We start from the raw sequence: 17,417 nt of genomic DNA on the forward strand, positions 1-17,417 counted from the left end.
AGGGAAACGTATAGTCCTGCGCCTTGGGAGGAGTAAGTCCCTGCACCAATATATGCTGAAGATCAAACAGCTGTAAAGGAGCTTGTCAGAAGGGGATCTGGGAGTTCCGATAGACAATGAGCTGAACATAAGCCAGCAATGTGGCCATGCAGCAAAGACAGCCAACAGTCTCCATTAGAAAAAGCGTTGCCAGCAGATTGTGGCAGGTGATCTTTTCCCTCTGCTCAGTATTGATAAGGCACATCTGGAGTGCTGTGTCCCATTCTGGGACCTCCAGTACAGGAGAGACATGGACATACTGGAGCAGCAGTCCAACAAAGGGTGGTGGAGATGACTAAGGGATTGGAGTGTCCAACCTCAAAGGGGTGACTGAAAGAGCTGGGACTGTCCAGCCTTGAGAAGGGGGAGCCAGACTCTTCTCAGTAGTATTCTATGAAAAGAAACAAGTCAATGGGCAAATAAATAAGAAGAAACATTTTTTGCTCTAAAGGAGCTCAAACACTGGAACAGGCTTTCCAGAGAAGTTGTGTAGTCCCCATCATTAGAGTTATTTAAAACATAGGTGGATACGACCCTGAGCAGCCTGCTGTAGGTGACTTCTCTATGGACATGGAGGTTGGACTAGACAATCTCCAAATGTGCTTTCCAACCTCAGCCATTCTGTGGTGCTGTGAAAACAGGAACATGAAACCTCTCTCAAAACCCTCAGATGCCAGTGCTGGAGGCACACAAGTATGATACTGTAACTGAGACTTGACTGTACTTACGTTTGTGAGCACAGTGGTTGGGCATGGGAGCTAGGCTGTTCTGTACAGGAGTATTATTTTGTATTTTGGGTTGATCTGTGAAAATCTGTTGAAAATTTTTACCTGTGAAAGAGAAAAAATTATCTGTTACCATATGAAAATAATTGTTAACAATATGATGCACTGTAGATCTCTGGCTTTTAGAAAAAAACCTAGATTTAGTAATTCTCAGGCATATGTAATAACAAGAAACCACTGATGGAAAAAAAGCTTTTCTTTCTTGTTTTTTTTTTTTTAATCTACATTCATTTAAAAGAATGACTGATTTAATATAACCTTCATGTGTACCCTTATCACTTCCTTTCATATAATATAATAATTGGTTTTAAAACAGGCACAGTCCAGTAGCTAGGTCCATGTAACAATATTTGGACACTAAATTTGTAGAAATATTCAACTAGATGGATTTGATTTCAGAATCAAAGCTTTCATTTGCAAACTTTTCTAATAGGGTCTCAGCCTTTCTAAATACTACAACACAAATAGAGTTCAACTTCTGGTTGGTAAATGAGACTGGTGGAGGTCTATCAGCAGTAAAGATGAGCTCTGAGAGGGTTTTACCACAGATGAAAACATAGCAGAACTGATGTAAACTGTTACTGATTCTTATTAAGCTATGTTAATGGCAATTACATTTTTCCAAGAACAGATACTGGAAAAAGGAAAGGTTAATTGGCTAACTGTGGCATTTCACTGGCTATGATTAAAATTAACTTGTTTTTAGTACTGTTAAAAAAGAAAATACAATAGATGACGTATTGCATTTTGCTACGTAAATGACAAATCAAATAAAGAGGAAATTCAAGCACCAAATAAACATTTTCACCAGATCATCTTCCTGAGTTGGTCTTATTCAGTGATGTTTGAGTCCCCAGACTTTTCTTTTTTGTTATCCCCAGAGCTGAGATGAGCTGTGTAAGGAGTCTTGGGTTGTCTTGCCAAACAGCTGCTCATCCAGCATGGCATTGCAATGTAAGCTCACTGCAAATCAAGTATATGCTCTGTTGGCACGCAGAGAGAAAGGGAGACATGGACTGCATGTAGCAGGACATCTTAGGCAACAGTTAAAAATGGAATTATGTAAATGGCCTTTGTGGCTTTGTAGTTACTTAAAAGTACATATGTATTGCTGGCTTGTTCAAGATAAAGCTGTAGGAAAATAGTTGTAGAACTGTTTCCTAGAAGTGCACTAAAGTAATTGTCAAGACTGCTGTAACTGTGTTACTGACCAAATGGATTCTCTATGAAAGGAGCTAACATGGTCTTTATTGGACAAATCCCCATGGTATAGTGCATCCTTCAGCTGAACATGGAGCAAAATTCTTGTCCAAAGACCACTGCAGTTGATAGCCATTGGCTCAATCTACTGGATCCCATGCATAAAGCTGATGTATATTGGACTAAGAATTCCTTACAGATGAGGTATGTCTATTACAAACAGACTTTAGTTTCCTTTTTCCATGTTTTACTCTTTATTTAGTCTTTGACACTTCTCCAGGGTGATCCATAAATCAGTAAAACTTGGGAAATTTCTTCTATAGGCATTGCATCCACTGTGCACAAAGAAATAAATACATAAATTCCAAAACAGCAGAGTATCTGTTTCCATTAGTGAAATTTGAATTATGTTGATTTCAATAATGCTTGTGCTGAGAACTAATGGTTTATGTACCATTATGGCCTTGATTATGGGAGGTTGTTTCTATCAAGAGACATATTTATTTCGTAAGTGGGGATATATGGCTGCAAAACAACAGTACAAAGTGTAATCATGTTTGCAAGGCTGATATGAATGTTTGGAATAGAATCCTTGTGTCTAAAAGTTCTGGCATCAAGGGAAGGTATTCTTCTGCCCTTTCTTTCTATCTGCTCCATGTAACATCAGAGAAAAAAGTTTTTCTTTTTTTACTATATCATCTTTGTCATCCCTAAGAGCATATTTATGATGATATTTATTTTTTAATGAAATAGAAAGGGTACAATTTATTATCATAGAATGCAGGACTGCTCTGCATTTTATTTTGTTTGCTGACATTTTTTACAGGTTGTTCTTTGTTTTTCCTTTGCATTTAGGTAGGTGAACTACATTGTGGTGTGTTTTGTGTAAAAGTTGTAAATATTATGATGAATGTCCCACTGTAAATCAGTCCTTCAGTTTGAGAAAGAAACAGCTACACCAATCATCTTTGCTCTATTCTTTCCTGGCCAAAAAGTGCTTCCTGTTGAGCTATACCATACTGATCATGCCAACATAAGCTTAATAATAGCCTATTTTTTACATTACCTGTACAAGCAAATAGAAGGTACTGGGCTGGTGTAGTAAAACCCTTAATAAAGTATCACCTTCAGCAAAGGTTGATAATCTAAAAGATGAATGAAAGAAAAAAAATGCTCCAGCTGGTTAGGGGGTGCTAACAGCTGCCTTACATTTGAGACAGTTTCCCTTTTACCTATTTGCTTGGAGTTTCTCTGCTTGCACCATTTTCCCTGTGGAAAGTAGATGGCAGTACATTTTGCAAAAAGAGATGATTACAAAGCTCATTAATACAAAATGTTTTGGATTGTGGATGCCAGCTCAGCACTGTGGCTGGCAAACTCTTGCAATATTGACAGTGGTTTTTGGTATAATCTGTCTTTGCTCTTCCCAGTGGAGGGCAAGACAAAGTAGTTATTCTGAGTGAAACCAGTGCCATGACTGTAAGGTAACTCTCATTGCTATCCAAAGCAACTTCTCCCCGCTGTGTAAATGCAAAGTCTCAGCTAGTATAGTGACTCATGTTTCATTTCCAGGAGCACAGAAACCAGAACAAAATACCTCCAAAAGTCCCAGTCTATGTGCCAGTCTATGTGCCTTAGTAGCTTACTCAACTCTGACTTTAATAAAAGGTCATGCAAGAAAATCAATTCTGGGTGTTAGCTGAGAAAATAATTTTAAAATTGGGTTCCTCTAGATTATTGATTCCCATAATCCTGCCCTGGATATTCAGTGATTAGGGAGTTATTTTTAACCCCCACAGTCATGACTTGAGAAATGCAGTTTTAACACTTCACTGTCTTTCAGAGTCCAGATGAAGTTTTCCCCCTCAGCTAGGCCTTCTGCAGAAAAAAAACAATGAGGAAATATCTCTCCTCGGAGACAGCTGCCTGCACAGCACTGCTGGCTGGGCTGGAGCCAGGATTACTTTACTTCTGATCCCCCTAAGTCCGGCAGGCACAGTGCACTGGAGACCTGGAGCTCATACAGTAAATGCAGCTCTAATTCACAGCAAGTCAGGTGCCTGTCATTACAGGGGCAAACAGATTTAAACCACGCACACAGGCATGAAGGAGGATAAGCAGATCTTTTTATCATGAAGAAATGTTAGGCAGTATCTGAGTTGTGCAATGTTTTCCTGTCAGACACTCCTTGTGTCCTTAAAAGCTTTTAATTCATATGCTTCAGTGGAAGTTTTTTTGCCAGCTACAGGAATCATTTTATTGTTGGAAAGTTTTGTTAAAGGGAGCTGGTACACAGAGAGCTGGGCTTAAAGCAGACTCAGGCTTTATTTTCTCTGAGGGAGATAATAAACTGTTAGAGATAAAATGACTTACTCCTCCTTTGGACATGCAAAGACTGCTCCCATTGTGACAACTAGAAGATTTCCCATAATTGGTACAATTTTTCCCTTATTCATGCATGTAGATTGTGGGTGCTATACCAAGTCTCTGTGCAGATAACAGAGCACTGAATGGATGCGCAGGGTCTGTCCTGATTCAGGGTCTGTCCTGATTCAGCTGGTTGCAACTTTTTATCATAGGATGTTCACAGAAAACTGCCTGTCCTTCTGTCCAGAGCAAAAAAGGATTTAACCATACAGTATTCCACAGTCTTAAGAAAAATCTATAGTCACATTTTAAGTAACATGATCGTTACTTCCACATCACATGCATTCATGGTCTAGCTAATCCCATGAAGAAATGTTTTTCTATAGTTATGCCCAGGTTTGGTTTTTCCAGTTTGAGTTCATTCCTCCTCTGCTGTCAACAGCCCTCAAATATCTCAGTCTCAGTGTAGCCTGTTATATTTGGGTTGTAGAGAAGCCCTGCAGATTTTCTTGTCTTTCATGTGTGAGCTGAACCTTGAAGAGTTCAGTGTAGAAAGAGTCATGCTGGAGCAGTCCTTGTAGCCATATGGAGTTTGGGGTTTGTATGGTTGAGTGAATAGCTGAAGCGTGCATAGTAAAAAAGTAGTGACACTTATGGATCAGGCCTACCAAATTTTCAGGAATGTGGCCTGATGTTCAGGAAGTGGAACTTTTTGAATAGCTACTTTTTTAACCCTGAAAACCAGTCTAAAATATCCAGCCTTTGTTTGCACAACGTAGAATAACCAAACATTCTGAAATTGCCACCTCTACTCTCATTATTAGAGATGTGAACAAAGATTTGCTATTTTATAGATCCCTTCACGTAGAAGTCTGCACTATCATGCAAGCTCAGATAGTTACCTGACCTCTGAGAGTGTTCTTTTCAGAGAGGGTTTCTGTTCATTCCTATTTCCTGTAAAAGATAGCAGCTCTTGTTTGTTGGGGTGAGGGTAGATTAACTTATTGTGTAATGTTTACTTCTTGTAATGGTGTATCGGTAAGTTTGGGATGTTTTTTTTGCTTGCTTCATTTTCTGTTGGATATTACAGTGGTTGGAAAGCATGCTAGATGTGTTTAATTTTGGCATGAGACTAATCCCAAAGGAGATGAAGTTGAAGACACTGGTATGTTGAGGTAAACTCCAGCATGCAGGCTAGCCAGCCACATTCATTTAAACATGAATATGAGTCAAACAAAGTACTAGATCCCAAATCCAGTCAACCCCTGGTTTTGTGTTTACTTCAGAATTCTGATGCTCTTCTTTGTTACTGTTGCATTACAGTTTCCAAACCACAACATGAAAGCATTTACTCTGTGTCTGTGAATTTAGCAACCTGAACTCAGCTTTGCAAAAACTGTAAGAGCAGCACCTTGGACCAAAATGCTGACACTTGGGGTAGGAAGGGTGAGAAGGGGTGGCACTACAGTCTAAAAGTGCCAAGGTGCAGAGCTGTCCAGCATGGCACACATGGGCTTACCTGGTTGGATCCAGAAGCAGCTGTCAGCACAGTTGGAGATTTGAGTGCAGTACTGTTCCCTTGCACATCTAGTTCCAAGACTAAATGTGGACACAGGACAGCAGGTGTGTCTGAGGGTGTTACCATGCAATTCACAAAGCACATATATGATCTGAAGGTACTTACCTTGCTCAGGTACATTCTGTGCTTCCTGACTACCTGTATTTTTATTTCTTCATCAGACCTACTTAAATCTCTTATTTCTCACCCCTAATCACCTTGCTTAAGCTGTCAGCTGATGTTCTGTACTTATGCTATCTTCAAGTGCTACTACATACAGGGAGAAGAAACTGGAAAAGGTATTGAAAAACTTGGAATGTCATGGGTCAGACTTACCAGTTTTTTCTGACTCAGCTTGCTACATCAGTAGACATTATAGGATTTGGAAGATAGAAAAGAAATTACCTGATGAAGAACTGGGAAGTGAGGGAAGGTGGGGAGGGCACAAACGCACATGGTGAGATCTATCAGAGTTTAAGCCATTTATCAGTTTGTCTGAAGGAGTTCTAGTGCAGGCTGAGTAGGAGAATAGCTGATTGGAGCCTGTGTTCCAGGGATCACCCAACAAAGCCTGGCAGCTGCTTCTGGGGTCCAGCAAGTTGTGTTCACTCTGCCTCTTCAGAGACTCGTGAGCAAATTGATGGGTGCTGGTGCTGGAGGAGAAGGTTGATGTGCTCCGGGAAGCAGTTAGGAAGGAATTGCCCACAGTGATGGGGGGAAGGCTCTGGGTTCTGATGGGCAGAAGTCCCTGACACTCTGGCTGCTTCTTTTCTGGTATGAGGTACTTTGTGTCTGTGCTCCTTCTTTTAAAGCCAATAGTGGTCACACGCTTATCTTTGCAGTTTGTGTCCATAATGCAATCAAAAGTGGTGATGATGTCATCTACGTCTGACCTCTCTTCTCTGGGATTTCGGTCTCTTCTTTTCTCCTTCTGACTGTTTTTTTGATCGTTTTTATTCTTTTTGAAAGAGAAGATATGGTTCAGTATACTGAATCGTCCTTCTTTCTTTGGGGGTCTGTTGTTCTGGGAGGGAAACTGTTGACCTGGCTCAGATCTACTGGAATTACAAATCAAAATGTGATGTCATTATTGCCAAATAATAAATAAATACTGTATTTGCCCATGAAATGGAGTATGTATTGTTCAGACACATTTGCAGGAGTCATTCAAGGAGGCAGAAAATTAGGAATGCAGGTTTGTAATTAACAGAGACTATAAATGATACCATGTTACTTCACTCTTTCTTATGGGGTTCATTGCCTTACACTCATCTTAATGTAGGCTCAGTGCAGCTATCAGGAAAAAAAAATAAACAAACTTTCCTGGCTTCAGCATCTACCAGCTGCGGAATTATTCTTACTGGTGAAGCAAGATCCAATAATAACAAGAATAACATGATGGGATTTTTAAAACCAAGTGGTCTTTGTATTATGTCATGTTTGGAAAATAGTACTTCCAACAGCACAGTCATTGCTAACACTGTAACAAAGGCACTAGTTGACCATTCCCCCCTTTCTCTTTTCCCTTCCCTTTCCCTTTTCCTTTCCTTTTCCCTTTCTCTTTTCCCTTCCCTTTACCTTTCCCTTCCCTTTCCCTGTCTCTTTCACTTTCCTTTTCCCTTTCCCTTTCCTTTTCCCTTTCCCTTTCCCTTTCCCTTTCCCTTTCCCTTTCCCTTTCCCTTTCCCTTTCCCTTTCCCTTTTCCTTTCCTTTCCCTTTTCCTTTCCTTTTCCCTTTCCTTTTCCTTTTCCCTTTCCCTTTCCCTTTCCCTTTCCCTTTCCCTTTCCCTTTCCCTTTCCCTTTCCCTTTCCCTTGCCTTGCTTGTACTAAAGACGTCTGGTGTAGTTTTAGATATATCAAGATAATTGCCTACAGTAATGATGCTGTAGTGTTTTTAGTAGTATTTTTTAGATGAGATTTTGCTAACCAACATTTCAGATCTACTCTGTCAGGCAGAGTGCAGGAGGAGGAGGGGAAATGTTACCCATGTCTCGGAATTTGTAACGTAGGAAATAATACTAACTTCTGACTGAAAAGGAGGGGAAAGCACAAAGAAATGTGATAATAAGTGCATGCTCATTTACCAAAGCTGAAGAACTAAAATTAATTAAATGACAACTGCTGAAACATGAGAAATACAAAGAGAGAGGAAGATCATAAGCAGTGGTAAAAGGCTCATACTTTTTAACAGAAAAAAAAAGAATAAGAAGAATTCAATAATATAATCAAGGCAGAGAACTAAATAAGGAAAACACTCCCAAACACTTATCCAGAGGATGCAGACTTGAAATTTAATTTATTATCTACCTGGCAAAGCTGCTTTTGTGTTCAGTCTATGTCAGATTAAATGAACACACAGCTAGTTACAGAGCTTTCAAAAAAGAGGAAGGCATAATAGTGAGGGGTGAAATTATTCTGTAAGATAAATTTTCTGAATGAAGGCGACTGAGCAAGATCTATACTCACATCTTCTTGGTTCAGAACCCTCTACTGATTGGCAGACTAACACTGTAACCTCTGTGATGAATTTTCAGTAGATGACTAATTCTAATGTTGCTACTTGGGTGGAAAACATGAACTGAGTATTGCATATGAATCGAGAAGACATCACCCAGGGCTCAAACCCTATGATAGCAAACAAAAAGCAATATATTTGCTTTCTAGTAACTAGCAGTATATGAGCAAAATGTGAACTTTTGTTTTACCTGCTCTCCTGAGACAGCAGATTGATGCATGCTGTATGCCCACAGTACATTGCATATATCAGAGGAGTGTTTTCATTGATGTCTCGAGGGTCGCTATCTATCCCCAGCTCTAGCAGTGTCTGCACACAGTCAGCTTTCCCTGCTGCTGCAGCCCAGTGCAAAGGTGTCCTATGGAAAAGGAGGAGTATCATTAAAATAAATGGATAAATTTACTATTGAAACTACTAATCACATAATGAGGTGTGCTTCTATGCTACTTATCCAGATCCACAACATCCATTTTATGGTATTCTTCAGTGACTTACCCCGTGCTGATGTAGTTGCCAGTGGTGGTAATAAGGCCACTGAAGAACTTCTATCTATGTGCGACTATTTAGCTGTAAAGAAAGTAGATCTGGGGTTGCAAAATGCTTATACATGCTATATAATAGCAACTGCTGGAGCTGCAGAGTGGGAGGAGTCCCTGAAGTTTTCAAAGCAGAATTAGAAAAAAAAGATCTTTATAGTGTCTCCTGCATAGTGTCTCCTGCATAGGGACAAGGTCGTTTCATCTTTACACCAAACACAATTAGCAATGGTTGGCTCAGGCATCTCCGTGGAAGTAACTGGAAAAGGAGCCTCCTCTGGGTAAATGAGAAGGACTGGACACATCTGCCAGGCTGTTGTTGGCTCTTTGTCAGTTTCTGTGTTTTTTGATGGGCACAGACTGGAGCAGATATAATTGTCTTGAATATGTGTATGACAATTAAACATATTTTCTGCTTGGCAGAAGATTTGCATCTTGTCTTTGGAAAACTATGTGAAGTTTCCAACTTGTAATACTTTGCACTTACGAAAAATCTGGAAGCACAGAAAACACCATAAGAAAACTGTGAGAATGAAAAAGAAAATTAACCTTTCTTCTGCCTGTTTCTTTGCAATCCCAGTGATTTCAGATGGATGCAGTCGGACACATAATAGAATGGAAATTTGCTGTATTTACAGTGAACAGCTTATCTTTTCCTCTCTTCAAGTATAACATCTTCTATGGAAATATCTGAGAATGTGCAATAGTAGGTCACGTCTTACTGAGCTCTTTACTGTAGTTAAACTCCTCCCTTCACTCTTCTTTCCATAAAAACACAGCCTTCTCAGCTACATTTTACTGATGTTTAGAAACTTCTCCAGAACCCTGTTGGTTTTATTTCTGTTCCATTTTATTGCACTTTTCCATGAAGAATGCTATTATTTTAAGTACCTGAAGGCCTAAGCCAAGAAAATGTTCGCTTTTGCTCCACTGAGCAGAATAAGCAATGTGAACAGTCAGTTGGTTCTGTTTGGATTAAATAGATTTTAGAGCAAAGTTCCAAGGGAGGTAGGTGTGGGCTGAAAAACAGTAAAGGAGATGACTCTTGTGCACTTATGGTATAGGTATGTCATCCTAGAAGAAATCAAATGCGTCATCAAAATGGAAGGTGAAGTTCCCTTGGTCCTAAGGAATACTGTGTGAGCATTCTTATGAAACACGGGAGAATGTGTTTCATTCTTAAATGAAACAAGGGAACATTGCCATTTCTTAAATACAAATAGCAGCAGGATCCTAGTCAAATTGTAGGATCCTGTTCTATTGTTTTGAAAAGAATGTCCACTTTTGATTGAAAGAAGTTAAGTGAAATGGTGGCAAAGTCCTTTCACACATAATCTTATCATTTCCTACCAGAAACACAAAGCTAAATAACATTCCTACTAGTCAGTTATTATACCAGATATGATATGTGTGGGCTGGACTGCTTTGCACTGCTTCTGAGCAAGCACAGTTCTCCCTAAGTGCGGTTCATTAGTCTAGTGCACAAGACCATGGCCTGTGAAACAGGAAACACCATTATAGAATAAACAGAGCTAGTCTCAGGTTAATAGAAAGGAAGCAGCAATTTCAGTCAGAGTTTCCATGGTTACCTTTCATCCACATCAAGGGCCTGCAGGTTGCACCCCGGGACTTTAGCCAGCTCACTAATAATATCACTGTAGCCTGAAGCAGCAGCAATGTGCATACATGTTTTGCCATTCTCATCATCGTAGTTTATTATTGATGATCCCTGGTAGTGGTCTAGAATGATGGAACACAGAACCCTGTTGCCACTCTGGGAGGAAGTTCAGAGAAGAAAAGCATTTTATGATGGAGCTTACACCAAACTGCATTTTCTCTGCTAGAAAAGGCTAAATACAATAATGGTATTTTGTTTTGCGTATACCAGACTCCCCAGGTATGAAAGCCAAAAGCTTCCGATCTGCTGCTGGGAACTGAGTTTGAGTTATGAATTTCCTAGAACACTTTGAACACTGCAAAAATAATAAATAATGTACCACTACAAACATCTCCAAAAGTTACAGAGTGTAAATTACTCAACAACTTTCTCAGAAATAACTTTGGGTTTTTTGCTGTTTTGCTAAGCCAGAGTCCAGAAAGATACAAGCCTAAGGACCTCAGAAGACCAACCCAATTCTGTAAGCCTGTCCAGCTACACCTAGAAAAGCCATGTCAAATATTTGCTCAAGTGGTTCTTGAAAATTTTCTTAGCTAGTATGCTCTAGTACCTTAATAGTAAGTTGAAATTGTTCTCTAGCTTGCAAATGAAACTGAACATTTTATATGCTAACTTGGTGGAAACAGAGAGAAAGAATCTGTGATTTTTTTCTGTAACAACAGAGAAGCACACAGCTGGAGATGTCTTACTAGACTACCAAATTCAATCCCTGTGATCACTAGCAGCTATGTTACATCACCCATTTCATAGACTTACTGTGTCCAATAAAAGCAGTTAGTTTTTTTTTTGTCCCCATTACTCCCAGAGGAAGTCAGCTCAAGAACTTGTTTGCTTTAATGATTAATATCTCTAATTTGTATACATACCCATGTCTGATTTATGTCATTTTGGTTCTATGCCAGCATTACTATTTAGATTAAATACTTCTTTACCTGGTATGTGTTCTTCAGATCTATTTATAGACAATCTTCATATTGTTTCTGAGCAGTTCTCTTGTTGCTCTAATTAATCAAGGCCTTTTAAGTTTTCCATGTAAAATGCACTTTTTATTTCTGTCATCAACCTACTAACCATTCTCCTTTTATGTTTTAGTTGTGTATCCTTGGAGAGGGATGAATAAAATTGTATGTACTTGTGCATAGTAGTGGAGACCTCATAGCAGCCTTCCAGTATCTGAAGGGGGCCTACAAGGATGCTGGAGAGGGACTGTAGCGATAAGACAAGGGGTAATGGGTTTGAACTTGAACAGGGGAAGCTCAGGTTAGATGTAAGGAAGAAATTCTTTACTGTTAGGGTTGTGAGGCACTGGAACAGGTTGCCAAAAGGTGTGGTAAATGCTCCATCCTTGCCAGTGTTCAAGGCCAGGCTGGACAGAGCCTTAGGTGACATGGTCTAGGGGAAGGTGTCCCTGCCCATGGCAGGGAGGTTGGAAGTAAGTGATCTTAAAGTCTTTTCTATACCTAACCATTATATGATTCTATGATAGACGTTTTTGCTAGGTCTTTGTACAGTGACACTAGCTCTTCCCTATTTGTGTTAGAAATACCTCTTTTGGTATGTCACAGAAGAGCATTTGCCTAATTCACAGCTGTGTCTCATTAGAAGCTACTAGTAATTTTGGAATAACTCTTTACAACTCAGTACTTCTCTCTCTTCCGTAATTGTTTCCAAACAGTTTCTAGTTTCTGGGAGAACCTTCTGTTATTAGTGCCCAAATGAATGACTTAAATTTTTTATCCTATGCATTTTTTTCCCATTTGTATTACTCTAGATTTGAAGGTACTCCATTTTCCACTGTATGATATCCCTATTCCTTTCTGTTAATGTCTTCCAGTTTTTTTGCTTTGGCAGATTTCATCAGAAAGTCTCTGTATTTTGTGCCACGTTATCACGAAAATATTAACCAAGATTGATTCTGCACCTTATTCCTGAAAGTAATTTCTTTTCAGGCATTATTGAACATTCAGTTATTACTCTTGACTTCTTGATTTTGAGATACAAGTTCTTTTGCTTCTCCATACTTTTGCTTATTATTTTGTAAGGTGTCTACTTATTCTAAATATGTCTTTCAAGATGGAGAGACATCCATTATATCTCAAGTCTTTTCTACACACTTTTCTCCTCCGCTTTTGGGACAGAGATATCTACTACATATTGCACCATTGGCAGGATACAATCCAGGTCCCTGGAACCTGGTGGTCCCAGTGATTCTCAGTCCCACAATTTACTGAAATATGTCCCTCTGAAATAAGGAATTTTGTCTTGTATATATTATTTTCAGTCAGCTGTTTAATTTATAGTCTACTCATGATCATGCCATCCAAGCTTGTTTTCTATGACCAGGCATTTTATAATACCCTTATTAATCACATTAAAATTGCTAATAATTAATAGTTGCTTGAATATCTAATGAAAAAAGGGTGTTGATCAACATTTTGAAGAATACCAATGTCCTATGAATAATGGTTTTATTCTCCAGTCCTTACACCAGATGTCCTCCATACTAGCATAATTCTGGTTAGAGATATAAATCCCTGGTCGCATTCAAGGCTAACTGAATCTAAAAGTCTATTATATACTGCTAGTACTACCACAATAGATATCTATCTATTGCCATCCTTCTCCAACCTATTTTGGTTAGAAAAGAATAAAATTAGTAATATGCATTTCCTTAGTATTTCTGTATTTGTGTTCTAATGATACTACTGTTCTTCTAATCTTATGCTATCTTGCTAAATCCAAATTTCACATCTGCACCTACAGTTTCAGTCCCCCAGTGTTTTTGCACAACACCTAGTATTTGCGTAAGAAATTTCCCACTGTTCTTACTGGCATTTTATACATTTACAGACAGTTCTGTCTCCCACTAATCTTCCACTTTCTAGACTAAACAAACCATTTCAACCTCTCTTCATCAGTCAGGTTTTTCAACCCACTTATACTTGGTTCTTTTGGCCTCTTTCCAGTTTGTCTACAGCTTTCTTCAACTATGGCATCCCAAACAGTACAATTATCCAGCTGAGGTTTCTCTCCTGACACAGAAAATGACATTGCTACTTCCTGTAGCCCACATATATGGTGCTTCTGTTAATATGTCCCAGAATGATAGTTTGATTTGTATCGACATTGTAAATTAAACCTCTACTCGCTTTTTAATCCACTACTCTTAATTTTGTGCAAACAGCTTCAGTCTTTCACTGTTCTACTTTACACTGTGCTACTCTATGAATTGCAGTTCAATCCTAAAATTTATCAAAATAATTTTGAATATCATCCTAACCCATGAAGTACTCAGTGTCCCTCTAATTTGGTTCTAGATGTAGGTTATATGCATATTCTCATATTCTGTATTTTATCATCTTATTATGGAACAAATAAAAGCATTCTTATGATAAATCCCTAGTTAGACTCTCTATGAGATGTCCACATCCAAAGGTTATTTGAACTGTTCTGAATGTGTCTGATAGAGAATATAGGAGTGTGAACAATCATATAGTGATTCATATATATAATCCCAGTCTCTGGGTTGATTTTGATTGCATTACTCCTTATTCTTCCCCACTGGGGCGTTGGACTATCTTTGGACTGAGTTCTGAGTCCATTATAGAAGATTGTATTTTTACAAATTGTGCTGTTCACATCATTCAGTGTGCTCAAAATAGTATGTACTGCTCAAAACAGAAAGAGACAAAGAATTGGACTTTCTATGATCACTCTATTCACCACCTGCTTAAGAAAGGTTCTATGCTGTGTGATGAATTTTATTTTGTTGGCACTCTGCCAGTATTTCTATGTTTTACTACATGGTATTAGAGTGATTAATTGACATTCAAACTATAGCCTTACTATATCCAATAGCCTCTTATCTGAGGAAGCAAGAATTGCTTTGAATATGGCTGTTAAATTTCTGTCCTGTTTTAACAATATTTGATTCTTCTGCTGAAGGAGATCTCCGGCCAACTGTTCTGTGGTTTTCCAGCTCTCTCTTCTTAGGAATGCCTTCTTATCTTTACATTCATCTTGGTTTGGTTTTTTTAAGTTGCACACAAAATTCTCCTAAAATGCTTACGCTGCCCTTATTCCTAGATTGATAGCTTTGAGCTGAGGTCACCAAAAATATAGGCTTTCTGTGGTAAATTTACCATGAACCACTCTACTATTGTTAGAGCAGAGGATGTTCAGTGGTAAATTTACCATAGGAAAATTATATGTTTTTGTAACCTTACTCTATGTATCCCTACATTTCATCTTTGCTTTTTGTATTCAAATTCCTCTCACCAATGTTCTCAGAGATTATTAGTTATTTTGCTGTGTGTTTCTATATAATTCTGCAGGGCTCCCCACTCAGTTTTATTTACACTTTTTTCCCATCTCACTCCTTTAGCTCCTTCCACCCAGTATTCATTTTTGTAAGTGAAATTTTCTTTATTAGATCACCCATCTAAATTAGACTGACTTACTTCATTAAGGAGAAATGTCCTAAAGCCTCAAGCTGGGAGACCTTGAAAGGCAAGCTGTCATTGTGCTTTATGCAAGATTTTGTCTGAGGTTTGTGTCTTCTCCAGACTGTGGCAAACATTCAGTAACAGGGTCATTAGTGAATTTGTTGTTAGCTCTTAACTTTGACTTCATTACAACTCCATTTTTGTCAGGTTTGTTAATAAAAAGCCCAGCTCCTGATAGGTGCATCTCTCAGTACTTTCAAAACAAGAAAATAATTCTTCACGAAGTATTCACTGAATCAGGTGCCATAAGGAGAATTATGAATGTTTGGTGCACTTTTATGGTTTCAGTACATTTTTTACCTGTTTCTACCCAATTTATCCTCGTTGTTATGGCCATTGTTCTTATACTTCTGCCATTCTGATATGCAGAACGGTAATTTTACTTAGAAAGTTTATTGTCACTTGTGCAGTATTCTGCTATAACACTGCATTTTGTTTTGCCAGGTCTTCAACTGTACATAATACAATATTTTCTTTGTTCACTGCACTGTATAGAGGGTTATTTTTCCCACCTTGTCAGAATACTCTAACAAGCTACAGATTTCGATGTCAAGGAGAAGAACCATGTGAAGGGAGTCTGCTAAGCTGGCTTGTGGCTACCAGTAATGTAGAGGTGGGAGGAGGAGTGGGACAGACTATAGACCACTTAACTGTTTTCAGGAAACCCTGACAAAGTACTTTTCTTCCAAGTGAATGCCTCCAGAGGTTATGTGGTTAGGTATTATTAGTTCTCCTATACTTTCTGTCTGTTTGTATTAGTGTGCAGTTTAAAACCTTCCTGTATCTATAGCCAGCTTTGCTGAATGGAAATTCCCCACTAGCAGCTCTTGACATTTCTTCTTATTATTAGCATTGAAGGCTAAATTAAGGCCGTCTGTGTTCCCTGTCCTTCTATACCCTCCCTTTTCAATCCCACGCCTTTCTCTTTGTTGTCTTTCTGCTCTGACACTGAAGGGCTTGACATTTTAAACATTATTTCACATCTCTGTCTCATTGTAGGTGAAGAGTCTTCCCTTTCAAACACAGCGAATGCCAATCTCAAGAGCAGGGACATGCTGCAGCACCTCTAGTCTGCCATAAACACAGCACATTGAGAAATGCCCATAAATATTGCAACCTGGGTTGCTGAAGGGTTTTGCACACATGGAAGCTTTCTCCCATTTTTAAGGACATTCAGCATCCCTCTCTGTACTCCAGACTAGGGAAAGCTGAGGAGTGGAAGCATGTTCACTCTACGTGTACTGCTGCCCTGCCCTGGCTGCCAGATGGCTATGCTGGCAGTGCAGATGCAGTGCACAAATTCAGAGCACCCTGTGGTTTCTCTGCTCTCAGGGGACAGAGGTCACTGGGCCCTATGCTGAGCAAAGGAACAATCCATAATGCCATCTTCAGCTTTCCTTCTGCCAGGAAACTTGCCAGGAGTTGCCTGGATGCAGCCCAGGCCCTTCACAGGGTGTGTTTCTGATGGCAAACCAATATAAATTAACAACAACTCTACTGACGCCACTGTAGTTACACTGGTGAGACTCAGCCAGCTTAGAGAGAAGCTCATAATTCTCCTAACCCTAGTACTTCAACCTCAGACACCCACTGAGACAGGTCTCTTGCAGACTCAGGAGTGACCCAGCTTGGCTTGACTTTGTGGTACTCTTGGAAAGAGATCGTGTTGCTGTGCTACAGGATACTTTGTCCTGTGGTCCTCAGAGCACTGCTGCCTCTGGTACAGCTAGGAGACACGGTGTTTTTAAAATACTTACCCTCTCAACAGCCTTAGTGGATGTTGGAAAAAGCTACCAACTGACAAAGGCAGTCAGGGAGGCATGCCTCTATAGTTATCACATATTCCTCCCTCTCCTACCCTCTCTTTGCTCAAACTAGAAACTGCATGAAATACTGGCCAATTCTCTGAGAATGAGTTTCACTTGTAGTCTTCTATAATAAGTGCGTGATTTACTGTCTAAATGACTATGGCTATGACTAATATTACTTGGCAGCTTTCTCCTGCTAGTACGTTGTCGTGAGGGCTAATTTGTCCGGATGAGCTGTTTACGTGCTTTGAATAAGAGGTCATTTTTTATTCTGCAGGAGAATAAGGATTTTTTTCTTTACTACTAGCAGAGAAATTGAAACATTTCTCTTCCAGTACCTTTTTCCAGGCATAGGAGATCAGGACATTTATAGATATGCAAAAAGTGTGATGCATGTACATTACTCGTGTTCTGGCATCCACTTGCA

General features: G+C 39.2%; 1 protein-coding gene across 2 annotated transcripts in view; it reads right to left on the minus strand.

The window, feature by feature from the left end:
- Positions 1-490: 490 nt before the first annotated feature.
- Positions 491-17,417, minus strand: part of ANKRD55 (ankyrin repeat domain 55) — a 44,906-nt gene continuing 27,979 nt past the window's right edge. Inside the window, exons 7-10 of one of the 2 annotated variants that reach the window (XM_057402657.1) lie at positions 10,589-10,773; positions 8,654-8,821; positions 6,355-7,007; positions 491-869 (exon numbers count right to left, since the gene is read on the minus strand). In XM_057402657.1, the coding sequence (XP_057258640.1) occupies positions 706-869; positions 6,355-7,007; positions 8,654-8,821; positions 10,589-10,773 (1,170 nt within the window). In that variant the 3' untranslated portion in view covers positions 491-705. The remainder of the gene's footprint in view (positions 870-6,354; positions 7,008-8,653; positions 8,822-10,588; positions 10,774-17,417) is intronic. The other variant, XM_057402658.1, reaches the window with a different exon arrangement.

The sequence above is a fragment of the Pezoporus wallicus genome, unplaced genomic scaffold (assembly GCF_028554395.1).
Source record: "Pezoporus wallicus isolate ANWC-B61680 ecotype Strahan unplaced genomic scaffold, APGP_CSIRO_Pwel_v1 contig_2870, whole genome shotgun sequence".
NCBI lineage: Eukaryota > Metazoa > Chordata > Aves > Psittaciformes > Psittacidae > Pezoporus > Pezoporus wallicus.